The 20,560-nt window shown below is 40.1% G+C and overlaps 1 protein-coding gene across 1 annotated transcript in view; it reads left to right on the top strand.

The window, feature by feature from the left end:
• Positions 1–20,560, top strand: part of MAN2C1 (mannosidase alpha class 2C member 1) — a 59,674-nt gene that overhangs the window by 32,984 nt on the left and 6,130 nt on the right. Inside the window, exons 15-23 of the mRNA XM_089652406.1 lie at positions 247–332; positions 5,025–5,189; positions 6,948–7,030; positions 8,819–8,913; positions 12,194–12,298; positions 12,377–12,533; positions 14,887–15,030; positions 18,202–18,311; positions 19,448–19,527. Coding sequence (XP_089508532.1) covers positions 247–332; positions 5,025–5,189; positions 6,948–7,030; positions 8,819–8,913; positions 12,194–12,298; positions 12,377–12,533; positions 14,887–15,030; positions 18,202–18,311; positions 19,448–19,527 — 1,025 coding nt within the window. The remainder of the gene's footprint in view (positions 1–246; positions 333–5,024; positions 5,190–6,947; positions 7,031–8,818; positions 8,914–12,193; positions 12,299–12,376; positions 12,534–14,886; positions 15,031–18,201; positions 18,312–19,447; positions 19,528–20,560) is intronic.

The following is a 20,560-nucleotide window of genomic DNA, read 5'->3' as shown; positions in this document are numbered from 1 at the left end:
ACCAAAACGAGTCTCTTGAAGTTTTATTTAAGCTCCACAGTTTTAGGATTTTTGTGAAACCGAACCAGCTGCCAGGCTTTTTACTAGATGTCATATTCTTAAAGCTATGGAAACCTCTATAGAATTGGTTGTAGGATTATTCATTACTGTGTTTTATAAATTCATGTGCAGCTTTCAGAGAAACTGATGGCAATGTGCAATGGCTGTGCCGTATATCTATGCCCTCTGTATTTGCTTTCTACTAAGGTTGCTATTATTGAATCAGTTCCATGATGTCCTACCAGGGAGCTGTATCCAGGACGTTGTGGAAGATGCAATGCACTACTATAAGGGTAAGGAGATCTACTCTTTTTCTTTTTACATACCTGTAGAATGTTGTACTGTGGTATCCATAATTGAAAGTGGAAAGTTTAAAGTGTTACTAAACCCACAAGAGTAAAATCCGTCTGTACGTGCAGCAAAGCATTCTTGTTATACTCACTGTGGAACCTAAGGGGTTAATCCTCTGTGTAAAAAAAAAAAAAAAAGCAGTTTGATCCTGTCTTCTCTGATCCTCCTCCTACTGTCCCCAGTTCATTTACTGATGGTACAGAGCTCTAGGTGGCACTCAGTTTGGTGCTTATTGCTGCAGTGGTTTTTCTTTTGGGGGGGATGGTTCATATGATCAGTGTAGCAGTCATGCCCACAGAGATGAACGCGCTTCAACCATCTTGGCTCCAACCTCCATCTTGGCAAAGGATCCTCCATCTTGTACAAACATATCCCCCCTCATTCTCATTCTTCCTCTGTTCAGCCACATTGACATATGGCCTGTGTGTTGGCAGTGTCACAGGAGGCCAGAGCCCAGCTGAGAGTTCCGAGCTATAAAACCCCCCAAGGGAGCTGGGTCCTCGCTGTCCAAAGAACCTGTGCAATCTAGCACATCGTGAAAGATAACCCAAGCCTTTCCCTGAGTTCAAAGACATTCCAGAGGAGTAGACTAGATAACTTTTTAAAATCTATTTTTCCCCTATGTCTCTGTAAAATATCGTATTGTCTCGATATTTTATTAACTTGTATTGATGAGAAATGTTCAAATAGAAAGTCCTTCCACTTCTTGCATAAACTCAAAAAGATGATTTAATTATAATGTTGCATAAAATTAGAAATAAAATATTGGAATACAGAATGTTTAAATAAAGTCCAAAAAGTATAGTTAAGTTCTTAATAATAAAATTGTATGTAATTGTGTGTGTATAATATGAATGTGTGTGGATATGAGCAAGCAGCTCCCTTCGCCTTGCTGCCCAAAGAATGTAAGCTTTAAACCTTTGTCCTGCTCTAGAAAAAGCAATCCAGCCCCCACCAACTCCTAAAAATGGGCTGGTATACTTGTAGTCCCACAAAGATAATTGGAAACAGATGTGTATATATAACAAACCTCCAGTCTACTTCTCCTAAAGTCTGAGCGTAACCTAAGAAGGCCTAGACAAAACTTCACTGACATTCCATCAATTAGAATACATTAGATGTATAACACACATATATATATATATATATATATATAAAATATATATTCTCCTAAAAGTAATCTTACTAAGAGTTATCTCGTATATAAATATCGTAATCAAGAAATATTACAGTATAAACCTTGTAAACCGAACAATTCACTAGTTAGTGAAACATATAATCTCTTACATAGATGGGGGAGGATGGGGGAAGGTATAGCTAATTGCTCTCATATGTGGCTTGAATGTAGAGGAAAAACCCAAGATATATGTTCATATGTATATTCACAGACTATGAAGTCTAATTCCTTACTTTTCCCAATCTAGAACAAATATAAATATAATAACTCAATTATTCTATTAAGATCCAACTCATTCATACTTATGTTAGTACTGTTAATAAGAAGATATTAGGTTATGGAAAGCTTCTAACAGTCTCATATCTTGGAATATGAGAGACTTGCATAAAAACCAGGTATATCTTCAGATTGGCCACAAGAAGACAAACCGTTTGATAGGTCACACTCCCTGACTGAAATACCTAGGAAAGCAGAAAATTACTTCTCTTGAACCCTTCAAATATGTATTTCATATGTAACCGTTCCTCAAATGCGTCTGCATATTAATCTACCTGCAGGTGGAATGTCACTTGTGCATAGGAAAAGTTAGGAGCCAAAATATGAACTAGGAGAGATTTTGGCTCTAGTTTAGGTCTACTCCTTACTAGTTTAGGTCTACTCCTTTAGGTCTAGTTTAGGTCTACTGTATGTATGTATGTATGTATGTATATGTATAAATATATGTTCCGTTCTCAAAACACTGACTATGTGTGGCTCTAAACGGACAGCTAAACCCTTGTCAGAATCTCCAGCAAACAGAAGCCCACTGCTTGTGTTGTCTACCAAAGAATCCAACTTTATTTTATAGGTGAAACTGAAACACAATACAATAACAGCATATCAGTATACATAGAATAACTAGTGTAACATAAATGACAGATGACACTGAAGAAAGGCACTTACAGGTGATGTCTCAAGCCCCTTGGGAGAGAAGCAAGCACACTGCATCCACAGTTAATAGAAGTCTAAAATGGCTGACGAGCTTCCTAAACCAAGAGTCACTTCCTGTCTGAGAGCTTACATATCCAGAGGAGAACTGCCATTCATGTTTGCCACTAGATGGCAGTGGTACACTACATGTCCCATATAAGTAACTTTAATTCAATTAGCCTGTGAAGGCAACACAATATATATATATTGTGGGAACTCGCTTCAAAGTGGTAGAGCTCTTCTTGTTAAGCACACAGCGACTCGCTTCTTTAAGGGCCTTTTTGCCCAATTTTATTTAAACAAATGTCCCATAATATAAAGCTTCCCAGGCAGGGGTATCCACCATCAAACAAAACAACGGTTCAGCTTCCTGGCTTATACTCCGCTTGCTGTCTGTCTCCTGCAGACTTCTTCAAGAATTATGGCCCGTGCACACAGCTGGCCACTAGCACACCACTAGTCTCTAGCAGCCCCTTGCTGCTTTTTGGCTTCCACCTCTCCTAGGTGGAGCCCACCTGACTTCCAGGCAGTGACCTCCCGTCTTCCAAGCGGAGCCCTCCTGACTCCTATCTGCCGGGGTGGAGCCCTCCTGACTCCTATCTGCCGGGGTGGAGCCCTCCTGACTCCTATCTGCCGGGGTGGAGCCCTCCTGACTCCTATCTGCCGGGGTGGAGCCCTCCTGACTCCTATCTGCCGGGGTGGAGCCCTCCTGACTCCTATCTGCCGGGGTGGAGCCCTCCTGACTCCTATCTGCCGGGGTGGAGCCCTCCTGACTCCTATCTGCCGGGGTGGAGCCCAGAACTCTGGTCCTGACTCTATATCTAAAGGCCTGCACACACCTGTGCGATCAGTCTCCTGGCCTATTCCAAAACCTGGTCCCAGGATTGGAGATTTCATCCCTCCCAGATCTCTTTGAAATCTCCAGGCTCCAGATCCCAAAACAGACCTTACAAACAAAGGAGGGAAGTGAAAGGCCACTTTCCTCTGCATCCAACACTTACCCTGGAGCCCCTCAACCTGCCTCGTTGAGAATCCTGGGTGACAGATCGCCCTACTGTCACAATATATATATGTATATTAGATAGGTGTGTGTGTATATATGTGTGTGTGTGTGTGTGTGTGTGTATATGTATGTGTGTGTGTATATATATATATATACACACACACACACATCTTTTTTCTGTAAATATTTTTATTGCACCCTTTTGACCTTTTTTAGTAATAAATCTTTCTTTCTGAAAGTGTTGAACTGTTTCTATAGCTCGTTTAATGCAACTTACGAATTCCTGCCTCTAAAATAGCGCTATTGTGTTTGTTTAATCCTCTGTATAACCTGTTTGCGATGACAGTGCTATACAGATGATTATCTCAACCATCATAGTGTTATTGCTGATATTGCCGCGTTTCCTCTTTCTCTGTACAAAAAGGAGGTGGTGGCAGTGTGAAGAGTTAATTGCGTAATTAACCTGAGCCAGTAACAATCGCTCCCAGGCTGCTGGTACATCGATTTGTGGTCCATTAGCTGGAAAATCGTTGTGCAGTTGGGCGTGGCATTGTTACGCACGTGACATCGCAGTTTTAGATTGGCCAGTCCTTCAGTCACGAGTTTGGTGAGAAGGGCAGGGGTCTGACGCGCGATCCTCACAATCCACACTGGGCCAATAACCACTGTTCAGACAGAGGGATAGGGGTCATGCACCCTCATAGGACAAACTGGAGAATGAAAACGCTTCCTACAAGCTTTAACCAGTGCTCTTCTGGACACTGATAGAAGTCACGAGTGCTTATATTTACTAAAATTGCATTTCCATGTTGTGTGTGCTGTGATTCACCAGATATAGTGAATGCAGGGTCCTGGGTTTAGGAACACTTTAATTTTCTACCCGTTTTTATATCTCTCCTGTAACTTTTCTGTACACAGAACATGGAAATGCAATTATTTTAGTAAATATAAACTACTAAATGTTCTCATCAGCAGTTAGAACAGTCTTGTGACTTCTATCAGTGTCCAGCAGAGCACTGATTAAAACTTGTAGGAGGTGTTTTCTTTCTGCTGTATAAGGCAAAATCCCTGACCCTCTGTCGGACAGTGCTGATTGGCCCTGTGCTGATCACATGCACTCTCCCAAGAAAATGCATGTGACTACGGGTTCAGTCTGTCTTATCAGGAAATAAGATGTGGGCATTTGAACAAGGGGAGAGGCAGAGAACACAGGATCAAATGTCCTTTTTACACAATGCAGAGGATTAACCCCTTAGGTTCCACAGTGAGTATAACCTATACAGACTGACTTTACTGTTGTGGGTTTAGTTACACTTTAAAGTGGAATTAAACTCAAGCAGAATTATTTTTTGTGGAGCACTGTGAGTAAAAACAGGAACACGTGCAACAACATGTTTGGTTAAACTTTTGGGTTTTCATAATCTTTAATGAACTCTTTTAAGTTCTTTAACTGAGATGTATATGGAAAATATTGTTTGTCAACAGAAATCCAAGAAGGAGGAGCAAAACTTCTTGTTGAAGCTTTACAGTCTATATTACACACCGTGCTCCAGTCCCAACCCAGTCCGGCTGTATCGGTGATAAACACTTTGCCTTGGGAGCGCACTGAAGTTATTTCTATGCCAGGGACATCAGAAGAGCAGAAATTAGGTACAATCCTTTCCATAAATAGAATAGATCTGCTATTGTATGACTTGGACGGTATGTATCTGTTATGTATGAGCAATGTCATGTCTCACATTCTGAAATAATGAATGTTTGACATGATACTTCTTTAGGTTTATAAGCCTTTCAAATATTAAAAAAAATGCTACATCAGTGTTTATAAAATTTCCACTTACAATGGATCTGTATTTTAGAATGTATCCCTCATGTTGCAAATTGCTTTATACTGTGTACATACTATAATAAGCAAGAAGGCAGTACAATGCTTCAGGGGGAACCCTAGTGGTTGGACATGGAGTTTAAACCTTTAATATAGTCTTCTCTCCCCCCCAAAAAAAGTCAACTGGATTGTTTGTTGTGACACTGTAGATATTAAATGGCAATGGTCATCTCATGCATGTTACCAGGTTAAAGCGAACCTGCAGTGGGCCCATGCAGGGTGGAACAAGCTCACATTAATGTAGCTTTCTCTAGCAACACATACTTGTCCTACATTTTGCTCCCCCATCTTTATATTTAGCTGCCAAAAGCAAAGGAAAGGCTCTCTGCAAACTGTGAGCCCAGGGAGTCATGGCTTAGAGAGGGCAGGCCTATGGATCTCCCATGTGACACTACTAATTGGTCCAGGACTGGCACATGCTTCTTCATACCAGTAAGTACCAGGTATATCCTTTTGGTCCCAAGCTTCAGTGCCTTGAACCTGGAACAAGAGATAAAGAATTTTGATTTTAGTTTGATTCTTTTTACTGCATGCTTGTTCTGGATCTGACTGGCAGGTCTTGAAATGAAAGACACAGCTAGTATTTTCAGAAGGTGGCCAGCAAATATATTTCTCTAATACTAAAAATTGTGTTCATATTCTACCATATGAACACAAGTAATGAGTCTGTTCATATCAGACTGTAATATGTCTGTGTATTCGGAAACACGAATGTATTTAGATACAATCTAGCGTTATGCTCTGTATATATTAATCCAGGCGCATCTGATAGTATCACCTATAGACTCTTGTATGAATGAATCCTTTTAGGTTCGACTTACTCAATGAATGTTCAATAAAGAAGATGGGACTTTCAGGGTGCATGAACATGAATACCAAACATATTAAGTTATATAATTTTTTTATTTCGTATTTTTTTAAAACAAAAAAGGAAAAAATACAGAAACCATAAAACAATTTCAGTATGAAGAGTGGAACTCAGATTCAAACTTTATTATAGAATCGTAGTTACTCACTACATGTTTTGCCCTCACGGGCTTCTTCAGGGGAGATTTTTTTAAGAGATTTCAACTGCCGAGGCAGTCCTGGATGTGAAAGCTCACAGAGCTAGAAGGAAATAACCTATCAAAGATCTTAATTGGCCTACACATCCAAAACCGTTGTAGAGGATATAATGGGCATCCATCTGTTAAATGTTTTAGAAGGATGTATAGGTATAACCTAACAATGATCTAATTGACCTATACGTCCAAAACCATAGGAGAGGAAACAATGGACATCAACATCCATCTATTGAAAATTGCAGAAGGATATAAAGGTATATTCTGTCTAAAGATCTAATTACTCACTGAATGCATGAGCCTGCTGGATTAGATCTGCAAAATCATAACCTGTTTACCCTCTGAGGTCAAATAGCTGACCCTTAATATCATATCATAAATCTTCTTATAAACTTCTCATGTACTTATGGTTACACCTGTATACTGTTTATATTATTTGATGTGGTGATTTCTTTCTTCAAGGTCTTGTGAAGGTGCCCAGTATGGGTTATGTTGTAATGCCTCAGAACGTTAATCCTTGTACTCCAGTGACAGTTGTCATGCAGGTATATATGAATCCAGAAAATATAATTGTGTGAGTGAAGAAATGTATAAAGTTGAAGGTTATGTTTTATATTTATATTCTTAGCTTGTCGCCACCCTAAACAGAATGTCTTGCTTATTTACAATGAGTTGTATGTGCGCATAGCTGAGATCAGTGGATTTTAAAAATGTTCCTTTCCCAACTTGTGATTGGACAGTGAAAGGAGAAGCAGCAGACTGATATCTCTACTGCTGCCCTCTACTCCTATATGCTCCTTGCAGTGCAACACAGCTGATTGGCTCCTTGTGCTACTTCTCCACCTCCTAGTCTGATCTCTGCTGTACATCTTGTGCAAGAGGAAATTACCAGGTCAGATTAAGATGCTTGTATAATAAAAAATGTAATTAAGTGTGAATGAGTTCAGTTCTGCCTGGAATTCAGATTTAAAGCGCTATTAAACTAAAGATAAAAAATTTTAATATTTTGCCGTTTTTTTACAATTCCTTAACTGTGGAGGTTTTATCTTTGCATGATGATCCTGTCCAGTAACACACCTACTGTCTTGGAGCAGCAGAGACACCCTTGTAAAACAGCAGTCAGTCTAGGAAGAGGGGAGCGTTCGAGGCACTAGATCAGTGGTTCTCAACCTTCCTAATGCCGTGACCGTTTATACAGTTCCTCAAGTTGTGGTGACCCCCAACCATAAAATTATTTACCCAGTAATTACAAAGGGGTCGCGACCCACAGATTGAGAACCACTGCACTAGATGATTTAGATGGACTTGACTAAAAAGTGTTAGCTGGAGTTCAGCTTTAATTTGTTAAAGTATAACTAAAGGCATTCTTTTTTTTTTTTTTTTTCTTTTTGGTTAGAGTGGAGAGGGATTAGAACACTTGTCAGTTTTTATTTCGGTCTGTGCCCCCATTTAAGGAGATTCACCCTCTGTTTGTCCTGTTTACCATCGTAATCGAAAGTGAAACTAAAAGAAAAGTAATAGGAGGGGAGGCAAGGAATTCCCTTACTTTGCAGGGATATCCTCTCACTTCCTGTTTGGCTATGGGACAGGAAGTGAAGGTAAAACTCCACAATGGGACACAGATGGCAAAAAAAAAAATTTGGCAGGGGTTATAACTTTCCCTTGCTTTATTCAAAATGAAAAACGTTTTTCCTATAATTCTAGTATAAGCACTTGGAGGAAAAGATTTTCTCCTCTCAAGATAAAAGTTTTAAATAAATGAATAAAAGCTGACCATTGTAAACACCCCTGTCAGTGTCATGGTTTGTTTCAACAATCTAACGGCCACATTTTGCTGGATAGCCAAGTCTGGTAAGGTACGAAATCTGAAAAACAACATACTTGCCGGCCAGATCACCAGGTGCAAGCAAAGCAAAAAAGTCTAAAAAGAAAACTAATGCAGCCACTACATGTAAGAAAATGATGAATCTACAATATAATACAGGTTTGGGTTTAATTGTGCTGTATTCTTTAACTGTGCTTCCTGTCTGTGTGATATGCTCAGGGCATGTCACATCACTACAGCACTGTCATTTGATCTTTCTCTACACATGGAGATATGACACTACAATGATTTCTAGGTGAAATGATACAAAATAAGTATTGTAGGTTCACTTTGTATTAATTTGGTAATTGATTGCTTTATTTATCTATGAAAAATGCTCCAGACAAAAATATATTGCTGCTTGCATCAACCCATATTACAACTGTCATTTTTATTGTCCAGTTTTATATACGTACATAAGACCCACTTTGTGAGTAAACATGTATTCCTGCATATGCTATCCCATTAGGATGACGGCTCTGTAATCATGGAGAATGAAATACTTTCTGCCAGCCTTGACTCTATGGGACATTTGACATCTCTGAAATTGTTGTCCTGTAACAGGTATGAGACCTAACTAAATACCACATTGAAATTATGTTCACTTAGAATCTCAAGCTACATTATTATTATTATTACATCGAGTTTATATAGCGCCAAAGGGTTTTCTCAGTGCTGTACAATAGAGGGGGGGACAATACATGAAATAGTACAACAACAAACAGCACACGTACATCATTTTTGTTTCAAAATTCAACCATGTTGGCCCAATTTTAGAACCACAATTTATGAACAAGACTTCAGTGCTGGGGTTTAGTAATGTTTCTGCTACAGTAAAGCATAGTTAACCCCTTCACGCCTAAGGGCAAAACAAAACCTAATGCCTAAGCACAATTTGACACGTGTTTAGTAAATTTGTACATATCTCAACTACTTTGAACATCCAGGAGAATTATACCATGTTTGTTTCAGGAGAAATTGGGTTTTCATTTGCTGGTAAATGGTAATGGATATCTCCTGATTTGTTTATTATCAAAGGAAACCTGGCCCAAAATAGTAAAAAAAAAAAAAAAAAAAAAAAAGTTTTTTAAATCTAGCTGTATATTTCTTGTTACTACTATAACCTACCCCAAAAGAACAACCCAAAATAAATGCTCCTGACAATCACAGGGACGTCACATCTCTGTATGGTATTTGTTGCTTGTACCTGTAGTACAGCCCAAAAACAATAGTGCGCATTTTACTATTTTATTTTTTTTTTTGTCTTGCCTAAAACACACTGATTACTAATTACAAAAAAAAATCCTGCCCCAAAATATACTGACTTTGACCTTTTTGACCCAAACACTAACCCTGGCACTGACCTAGATCAAACCTTGATGTAGGCATTTTTTTTTTTTTTTTAATATTTTATAGATTTATTTATTTATTTATTTATTTATTTTTGTTTTTTTTCCCCTCTCTGAAAGGACAGAGAGAGATACAATGTATCTCCTTTTCATTTAGAGAGATAAAACAGGGACGGGCTTCACAATGACTGATCACTGTGATAGCCAATCAGAGGCTATCACAGCGATCAGGTGACCCAGAGTTCCAGGTCCTGATTGTTAGTATGGGACCCGGGGCTCACAGTAAGATCCCCGTCTCTTTGCTGGGGGGGTGCCGTGCAGCGCGCTTCCAGCACAAAGGGAGATGCACAATTATGAGGCCCCATGACATAAGGTCCAGTGCAGTAACACCGCATATGTGGTCGGTGTCTAGGGGATAAAGCAGTATTAAATACTAAACCAAAAATGTAATATATTGCAGCTTACCAATCATTAGAGGTGGTGGCCATATTAGTTTTTCTTTTTTTTAGTTTTTTATCCTTCTTTTCACCTGGCGATCTAGCCAGTAACACACCTCCTGTATTAATGTGCCCCCAATCTGGATGAAGGAGCACGAGGTACAGCAGCATTGTTATTGTGGGGGAATGGGAGTGTTTAGATGGACAAGCAGATTTAGATACACTAACAAACTGAAGCTGAACTCTGGCTCACACTGTAGTTACACATGCAGTTACAGCAACCTTTTTTATTATTTGGAATAATGGTTCTAAATAAAACCTGATCATTGTAAGCACACCTGTCGGTTGTAAATGGTTTGCCTCAACACTTTAACTGTAATAATTAGCAACAGACTTACTAGCTAGATCACCAGGAGAAAATAAAAGGAAACCTAAAAAAATAAAACTAATGCAGTCATCACATCTAAGAATTGGTAAACTGCAATAGAATACATTTTTGCTTATGGGTTTAATACCGCTTTAATTAAAGGCGTTTTTACTAAGTATTAGTACTCATAAGTGTGTACATGTACTATATCCACTTGCCGACCAGTCACGTACCTGGTACGTCCCTAGTCTTCAATTGGTTGTACCAGGATGATGCCTGTAGCTGCAGGCATCATCCTGGTACCATTTTTTTAGAGCCGGCAGCCAGCTGTCTTTTAATAGCAAACAGAACCGCTAACTAGCAGCTCAATCGCTGTTACAACCAGGGGAGGGGGATGTCACATTCTGTCCCTTGCAACGTCTCTCCCTTACCACTAGGAGACCCGATCAACCAGCAGGTGCATCCGCCGGCTGGTTAGACAGATGAACAATGCTGGGATTGGCTTTGTCTCTCCCAGAAGTGATGACCTGACAACACTTCTGGGCTTCTTGGATGTAAAGAGCGCCATTTTTAAAAACTCCGAAGCATTCCAGAACATCTATCTTGGAGTGCAGAGGAGGGATTTTGAGTCTTATAGACCCCAGATCCCTCCATAAAGAGTACCTGTCACATGTGTATAGCTGGCACAGGATGTTTTAATATTTTGTGACAGCAAAAGAGTGATTAAAAAAAAAAAATGTATAGCAACAAAGTAAAAATTAAATAAAATAAATTAATAATTTTAAAAAATGAAAGTGCCCCTGTCCTCCATGCTCGCGCGCAAAGGCTGATAAAGGCTTCAGGTCCCGCATACACGCAAACCGAAATCGTCCCACTTATGTGAGGTATCACTGCGAATGTCAGATCATGGGCAGTAATTCTAGCACCAGACCTCCTCTGTAAATCTAAAGTGATAATCTGTAAAGGCTTTTTAAGCGTCGCCTATGTATAGTAAGATTTACATCATTTATTGCCATTGCACGGTGTGCACAATTTTAAAGCATGACATGTTTGGTATCTATTGACTCCTAACAACCAATGACACCAATGACTTCGGGTGCATGCACATCATCCTTGTTTGCCCTTCCCCTGTCCCTCTGTCAGCATTTGGGGTCACATTAGCAAAGTGAGGAAGAGAAACAGATACACAGTGGAATACTAGTCCATACCAGTGTGCAAAGGTATATTTGCTTTGGTTGAATAAATCGCGTGTAACGTTGGGTGTACTATGTGTGTGTAGAATAGTTTTTTACATTTTAGAACTGGGTGCCTTGAGATTGTGCTGGATATTAAAGGGTGCCTTCAGATTATCCATAATTTTAAAGGGTGCCTTGACTGAGGTTGAGAAATACTGATGTAAAGCATTGCATACATTGTCTATAAAATAATTATAATAGTATTACTTACCAGTAGTAACTCGCATGATGTAGGAGAGTTGAGCCAGAGCAGAAACAATAGAAGCTGCCTGGTAATTGCAAAGAATGCCTTTGGTTCAGGAGGGCTTGGACTTTTTGCAGGGGAGAAAAGATGTGTAATTGGTGGTTCATTTATGTATACATTAATAATCTCACAAGTAATATTTAAGCCTTCAATGAGCAGTTTGGAAACCGTGACAAACTGTAAACATACTTACTAAATGTTTATTGTTTCAGGGAATCCATACCCCAAAACTCTTATGGGAATCAGTTTGTGATATTTGATGACATTCCTCTGTACTGGGATGCTTGGGATGTGATGGACTATCACTTGGAGACCAGGTAAATGGAAGTAATGGATTTCAGTGGCAGACTTGAATATCTATTTTAATAATTTTCAAATTCATTTTTTTATGGCAGGAAACCAATATCAAACCTCGTAAATAAACTCCAGATCAGCAGCAGTGGAGGACTGAGAGGAGTTGTGACATTCACTCTGCAAATCAGTGACGCTAGCACTATCGTACAAGAGATAATCCTGGAAGCTGCAACCCCATACATTCGTTTTAACACAAAGGTATACAACAAAACAAGACGCCTAAATACTGTGTAATAATAATGTTTACTCTTTTATGTCGAATATTCAGGTGGTCTATTGTTACAGTCAGTAATGAATCTTAGTCCTCCCTCTTCAGAAATAAAATAAGAAAGGGGACACAACAACCGCAGCAGATAGATAAAAAATCAGACCATGTGTATTTTTTTAGCCTTCACAAAGTTAACTTTTAGGGCCCATTCACACTAGGAACTGATTGTGAATTGCACAAGACCATGTTGCTTGTTCCTGTGCCATTCACATGCAGTCCTCGGCAGTGTGATTTTTAGGCCTTTCATTTTGAATGGGCTGATTATCGCACCGCACCAAAAGTAGTGCATGCACTATTTTTGGAAACATACTGCAACCGCAAGTACCATGCGATCCGGTGTGGGCGAACTCAATGAGTTTGGGGTGTCATTAACTTTGAAATGACACCCACTGCCGATTGCAAGGGCAGTCCAATTTGAAAGTGGTGCGGTAAACCGAGATGGAATGTCAGTTTCCCACACCGCATTCTTGTGTGAACCGGGCCTTCACCTTCATGATGCAAGTAGTGCTCAAAGTGTTGTCATTGGTAACACGACGCAAATAACACATACAATACAAATAATACATCCTACATTGAAGCAATGGGATCAAGCTATCACAGATTAACATTTTATCATTACACTTTGTACTTTTATAGCTTTGATCACAGTGTTAAGAAAAAATAGCTGGTCAAAGAATTGGGCTAACATTCTGAAATTTGCAATATGTTCTAAATCAGAATAAACTGATAATTCTGAACATATTTCATTTTGTAGGATATTTATCCAATTAGAATGTGGCATTTTCAATGTGTTTCGTAAGTCCTAATTAAAAGAGAGCATAGAAGAACATGCATATAGTAATATATAGGGGTTATCTGCACTCATGCAGTTTAATGGATCTCTATGTATTTGCAAGAAGTAAACTCATTGGTTTGAATATAATTGTTACAGGAGTTCCAATTCAGCTGCATGGACAGATTGCCATATGAAATTATAACTGCAGAGTTGTGATCCAGCCAGGGATAGGTGTAGGAATTTACAGATGTCTTTAAAATTTGTTTAAAAACCTTTTACAGCTCTTTACCAGATTGATAGATGTTTTTGTCTATGACTGTAGACCACATTTAAAGGCTTTTTCATTTAAATAGTTTTTATGATTCAGTGAGCTCAGTGCCTTTTTGATTTGTTCTCCCTTGCGTCTTAAGTGAAGTCCTATTTTATGTTCTGTGTTAGTGAATCTCAAACAGTAAAATGTGTACCTCAAGCAGGTCATTGCTTCTTCAGATAAATTAAATGGTTTTAATATGTAAGTCTTATTCACACCATGTGCGGAGATGTGAGTTTTTCTGCACATGTTCTGCAAGGGCCTAAAAAAACAATTGTTCTCTGTGCCCTCATCACACCACAACACTAGTATCATGCACATTTTTTTTCTTTGCAGGAATCTGCAACATGTATAAAACTCATTCAAGCGTGCATTAAAACTGATGAAAACTGATGCGCACCTTTCACTTGCAGAGACATCAGTTAAGAATAACTGAGAATAAGGCCTTAAAGTAGTTTTAAACCAAGATATCCGCTCCCTACTTGTATGGATAGGGCACCCCACCACACCAGCCACAGATTTATATACAAAAATATTTCAAAATAGTATTGTTTGTACCTCGGGTGAACCACATGCTTCACTGACAGCACACTGTGCTCTAAATGGCCTGGAAAGGAGGGTGTATAATGGCTAAAGCAGCATCGCAGGACATGACACATTGTGGCTTAGCTCTGACCTGGGCCATGCTGTGGTGACAATAAGAACAATGCTCACATTACCTAGGAAGTAGGTCACGTGGCAACTTTGCCGAGGCTCTATAAGCCTGTAGATGGTTGCCCCCAATAAGAAGGAATGCATAAAGAACTGTAGGGTCAGCAGGTAATCTTATACCAAGTGCACAGATGGATAATATATGTGATTAGGAAGGCATACATTTTTTTTATTTTTTGGATAACCACTTTAAGCAAATATTGGATCCTATAGTATACTTACTGTAGGCATTAATAATAATAATAATAATTGTTTGGAAAACCTGTATATACAGATTTGATGTATGGATAATTGCTGTGAACAATTTAGGGGGTTTTCCTCAGGGGTTACGTGGAATGAATTTGCTGTTACAAAGAGGTTCTTAACTTTAAGAAAAGCATTGTTCTATGTCATATGAAATGTTTGAAATTTATATTTTTCTATAGTATAAGTGTGTGATTTGGTTCTTCTGCTTATTAGGACATTTTTGCTTCATGTTGTACAATAGGTGTCATGGAACGAGGCTCATAAGTTCTTAAAAGTTGAATTCCCAACAACCGTTCATAATACAAATGCTACTTACGAGATTCAGTTTGGACACTTGCAGAGACCCACTCATCGCAATACTTCTTGGGACTGGGCACGATATGAGGTATGCCCCCTCTCTCTTAACTAGTATAATAAAATTATCTGTATTTCCTTGCCAAAATCTAAGGTTAGGGAACAATTGTCTTCAACCTTGTTGTAGACCAGTTATGTAGAACATTTAGCCCTCAGACTGCATGTGGTCTGTGAGCACCTTCTCTGTGGCCTGCTTTAGGTGGGCCGGCAGGGAGGTTACACTAAAAGTGGTGGTGAGCAGTCAGGAGATACAGATTGGCCTTGAATTCAAGCAATGAACTGACTGGTAAAACGCTATCTCAGTTGGTAGGTGGGAAAAGTCGGCAGTGTGGCCGCAGCTCTAGAGAGTGCTACAGCAGACCTTAGCACTGCAAAGCAAAGAGGATGTGTGAAACTTTGTGTTAGCCACTCTAGTTTCTTCCTATATTCAAAGATAAAGAGAACTTGTTTGAAGGTGCTGAATGTCTATGGAGAGGCTACAAGGCTTTCTCAAGGTGATGGGAATATGGAGGACACAAACGTCAGTGAATTGGGATCAGATTCAACAAGGTAGTGGGTAGCCTCAGCAGATTACACGGTCTTCGAGCTCCCTAAACCTATCTCTTGGCTCAACATTGATAGTTTTTATTCATAGATTCTGTTGATATGATATGTTAAAGAGGAACAAAGTCTTCCATGATAAATGCAGGAGTTTTGCTAACTAGTATCTGACAAAATCCATTGTTTAATATGCAATACCAAAGCTGTAATAAAGGAAGATCTGTCAATGTCTGACCTGTGGACCAAGGTGTGGCTTTTGTGGCGTGTTCTTGGACTTGAGTTTAAAATGCCTGTATTAGGTCATTTTTAGTTGCAGTAGATAACATATCCTAGTAATATATAAATAAAGTAAGCATACATATACTGATCTTTCCTATATGAATAAAGGAAGCATACATAATGATCTTATATTTGACTATTCTGGCATTCACAGACCATCATACATTAACGATTTGCTATTAATGGTAACTTATTGATGTCAGATATATATGCTGATGTTCTTTTCAGAGACGTGACTCTTAAGATGTCCCTGCATTTCTGCCTTTGCTATAACATTTAGGAAACCCTCACCATATGTTTGTTACATGTTCCCATTCACACAGCATACCTAAAGTAAAAAAAAAAAAAGATTCTTTCTTTTTCTAGTTGTTTCTTTGACATGGGTTTATAAAGGAGTGCAAGCTATTCTGAACAGTACCAAAGTGTGGGCAGACTAAGATAAAGTGCATTTGCATACAATGTAGTGCCCAAGGTTTGAGATCTTTTAAACTCCAAAGCTAACCTTTTTATAAAAAAAAAAAAAATAATCGCACATCTTTTTTGCAGGTGAATCAATGTGCTTTTATTATATTATTATACAGTATTTATAAAGCACCAATAGTTCGCTCAGCGCTGTACATTACAAAGGGGGACAGAACATGTGACATAACAATACAATGCAAAACTTGAGCGGATCGAGGGCCCTGCTCTTTCAAGCTTACAATCTAGGAGGGAGGGGATGGTGGCACAGGAGGAGATAGCTGTGGAGGATGGGGTGGTAGGAGGAGGTTGGCAAGTTAGCAGGGGGTGGGGTGGGGTGGGGTAGGCTTTCCTGAAGAGGTGGGTTTTCAGGGTGCGCCTAAAGGAGAGGAGAGTAGGTGATAATCTGATGGGTTGGGGCAGGGAGTTCCAGAGGATGGGTGACACCCTGGAGAAGTCCTGGAGGCATGGGAGGAGGAGACCAGGGAACTAGAGAGGAGGTCTTGTGAGGAGCGGAGTGTGCGTGCTGGGCGGTACTTGGATATTAGGTCAGTGATGTAGTTCGGGGCAGTATGGTGGACAGCTTTGTACGTCAGCATTAGGATTTTGAATTTGATCCGTTGCGCAATCGGAAGCCAGTGGAGGGATTGGCAGAGGGGGGTGGCGGAAATGGAGCGGTTGGAAAGGTGAATGAGTCTGGCAGCCGTATTCAGGATCGACTGAACCGGGGATAGCCAGCGGCGAGGCAGGCCAGTGAGGAGGGAGTTGCAGTAATCGAGTCGTGATATGATGAGGGAGTGGATGAGCTGTTTAGTGGTTTCTGGGGTTAGGAACGTGTGGATTTTGGCGATGTTGCGGAGGTGGTCTGCACAAGTTTGTTAAAGATTGGACTTGGGGCTGGAAGGATAGGATAGAGTCCAGAATGACACCAAGTACTCTGGCCTGCGGGGTGGGTTTGATGGTGGCATTGCTGGACATGATGGAGAAGTCAATGGGGGGGGGGGGGGGGGTCTGGGCTGGGGGGGAAGACCAACTCGGTTTTGGAGAGGTTCAGTTTAAGGAAGTGGAGCGACATCCAGTCTGATATGTCACTCAGTAGGTGTGTGATTCGGGCGGAGACTGAGGTGGTGAGGTGGGGGGTTGAGAGATAGATTTGTGAGTCGTCGGCATATTATTTTTTTTACACTGCTGTCTGTAAGGTATTGCACCCACGATCAGCAGATTGCGAGTGCAAAGCCATGATCCTGCAGACTGCCCATATCTTTGGTAGTTCATTAACAGATCAGTAACTGCCTGCCTGTACAGAGTGCTCACTAGCTCCCTCGTAATTCATTTAGAACTACAAGCTGTCTGCCTCAGTGGCTGACGATACTTGTGGCTCATTCATTCACAGAACTCTGATGAATGAATGATGTGGCCATAGCCTCGCACAGCCACACTGTTCTTAAATAGCAACATTAGGTCCGGGAGAGGATTTCCCACCCACTGTCACAGGGTGGATCGGGGGGGTGCTGTATTATAACATTTTACGTTACACCCTGAATATGGGTGTAACATGTTGCAAAGGTGAACGTGTCCTTTAACCTTTTTGTTAGTACAAATCTAGTTTACAACTGATAATGAAGATCTGCTAGCTCAGTACAGATAAGGTTCCTTATGTTAAACATTACTTTCCAGCTCCCTCCTTAACATTAAGGAGAAAACCAGCTAGGGTTTTAAAGCATGTTAGAAAGGTAAGCAGACAATTTTTTGTATTTATTTTTTTATATTCTGCTACGTGAATGGGAACATGTAACAAATATAAATTGAGTGTCATATCATTTTGGCTGCAAATGTGGAAATAAACTTCAAGATGCATTTCTAGTAACCCTCCTATACCATTTGTAAACTTACTGTTACAACTCAGCCATGCTTTCTCCTGCAGGTTTGGGCTCACCGCTGGATGGACCTGTCCGAGTACGGGTTTGGAGTTGCTGTGCTAAATGACTGCAAATACGGTTGCTCTGTATGTGGAAATGTCCTCAGTCTCTCTTTGTAAGTTTAAATGTTCTATAAAATTTCTTAACTCACTTTATTATCAAGAATCACAAATCGAGGTAATAGTAACCTGTTTAACCATTTGGGTCCTGGGCCTACTTGATACACATGGAACCAGACGGCCTCCCAGTGTGCACCTTTGCTGACATTAGTTGACTTAAATGTTCTGATTTAACCACTAGCTCTCCAGAGGATTGATCCCCCTTCCTGACCAGGTCATTTTGTGTGATACGGCGCTGCTTTGCGTTACTTTAACAATTGCGTGGTCATGCAACACTGCACACAAATAGAGCTTTCTTTCGGTGGTATTTGATCACCTCTGCTTTTTTTTTATTTTTTGCTCTATAAACAAAAAAAGACCAATTTTGAAAACAAAACAATATTTTTGACTTTTTCCTATAAAACATATCCAATCAAATTTTAAATCTAATTTCTGCATAACTTCATTCCAAAATGTATTCTGCTATGTCTTTGCTGAAAAAAAAAAAAAAAATCCCAATACGTGTAAATGAATTGGTTTACGTGAAAGTTATAGCGTCCGCAAATGGTGTATACAGTATATACTGGAATTTTTATTTTTTTTATACTAGTAATGGTGGCAATCAGCAACTTATAGCGGGACTGCAGTGGGCATTCTGACACTGGGAGGGAACTGACTAACTGCCATTGACATCCCCAGTGACACTATTACAATGATCAGTGCTAATACAAAGCACTGACACTGGGCAGGAAGAGGTTAACAGGGGCAATCAAAGGGTTAACTGTGTGCTGTGTGTGTTTTACATTATGTGCTGTATGTGTGTTTTACTAGGGAGACATGCTGCTTTGCATTTCTCTGCTGTGCAGAGAAATACAAAGCAGCATGTCTTTGCTGACAGGAGAGAGACCTGTGTTTACCTGACAATCGCCGAGTGCCGGTCAGGACTCAGCGATTGACATCCCTAGCCGCCAATAGAGGCACGGGCGGAGCGCAGGCAGCCCCTACCTGGAAATGCAAGCCATGTTTAGATACATGATTTTTGCGCTGCCCTGCCGCCCTGTAGCAGTACTTCTACTATAGGGCAACAGGCAAGCAGTTAACATGTTTAATATATTTCTATATGTAAAATGCCCATTTTCGTTTTTGTAACTAGACTGAGAGCCCCAAAATCCCCAGATGCTACTGCTGATGTTGGACTTCATGAGTTTTCCTATGCAATAATGCCTCATCAGGGTAGGTATCCTATATAATTTTTTTTTTTTTAAGCTGCACTTCATTGATTAGAAAAAAAACGCCATCTAGGCAAAAGCTAATTTTAGCCAACAGAGCTTTTAAGGCTCCTTTTTTGTGTCTGTTTGCACATGCCTGCATCTGATCCAATCTGCTAAAACAGGTGGATGGGGATCCATCTATTCCCCATCTGTCTAGTGCAGTGGTACGCAACCTGAGAGCTGCAGGACTACAAGTTCCATCATGCCTCTGCAAGTCATAGCTGTAACTGTCAGTTTTGTAATCTTTGCAATGCCTCATGGGAGTAGTTCCACAACAGCTAGAGAGCCGCAGGTTGCCTACCCCTGGTCTAGTGGATTGGATGACAAAGCTCTGCGTAAACTGTTGGCACTATATAAATCCTATACATCCGGTCACCCCATAGAGAACAGCGGGCTGTATCCGTGGCCGCTCTGCACAAGTGGAGCGGACACAGACATGTCATACGCCTGCTCAGTTGGAATCAGTAGACCTATACCCTACTGAGCAGAGGGATCCGCTTGGCGGAGACCACCAATGCGAAAGGGCCCTTAGATCTCCATATATTACATATTAATTACATTGTCTCATTTTCTGAAACTTTAACTATGGGTTAGTTAAAGAGACCACATAACAAATGAAACTTGCCTTGATGTCTAATTTGGTTGTCTCAGATCCTCCTACTGAGTTGTCTAAAAAGAGAAGTCATCGCTGTGATCACCCGCTCAACAATTGGCTTATTTCAGTATAGGTTAACATGGTAAAGGAAACTAGAGCTCCACCTGCTGGCTGCATGGAAGACTGCTTCATTTTATTAGGCAAAATGTTGCATTTAACTAAGCAGCAAAATATATGAATAAAGCTAGAATACTTTCCAGTTAAAATAGGCAGCAGGAAATATATAGTGTTTGTATGTATCCCCACCTGTGACATGCCAAGTAGGAGAAATTGCCATGCACAGGACCCTCTGCTTCACCACCCACCCAAAAAAAAGTATACAGTGGTCACTAGAACTTAA

The sequence above is a fragment of the Staurois parvus genome, unplaced genomic scaffold (assembly GCF_062004578.1).
Source record: "Staurois parvus isolate SC_StPar_1 unplaced genomic scaffold, SC_StPar_1.0 ptg000682l, whole genome shotgun sequence".
In the NCBI taxonomy this organism is placed as follows: Eukaryota; Metazoa; Chordata; class Amphibia; order Anura; family Ranidae; genus Staurois; species Staurois parvus.
The sequence above is the reverse complement of the archived record's forward strand: the minus strand, read 5'-3'. Positions and strand labels throughout refer to the sequence as shown.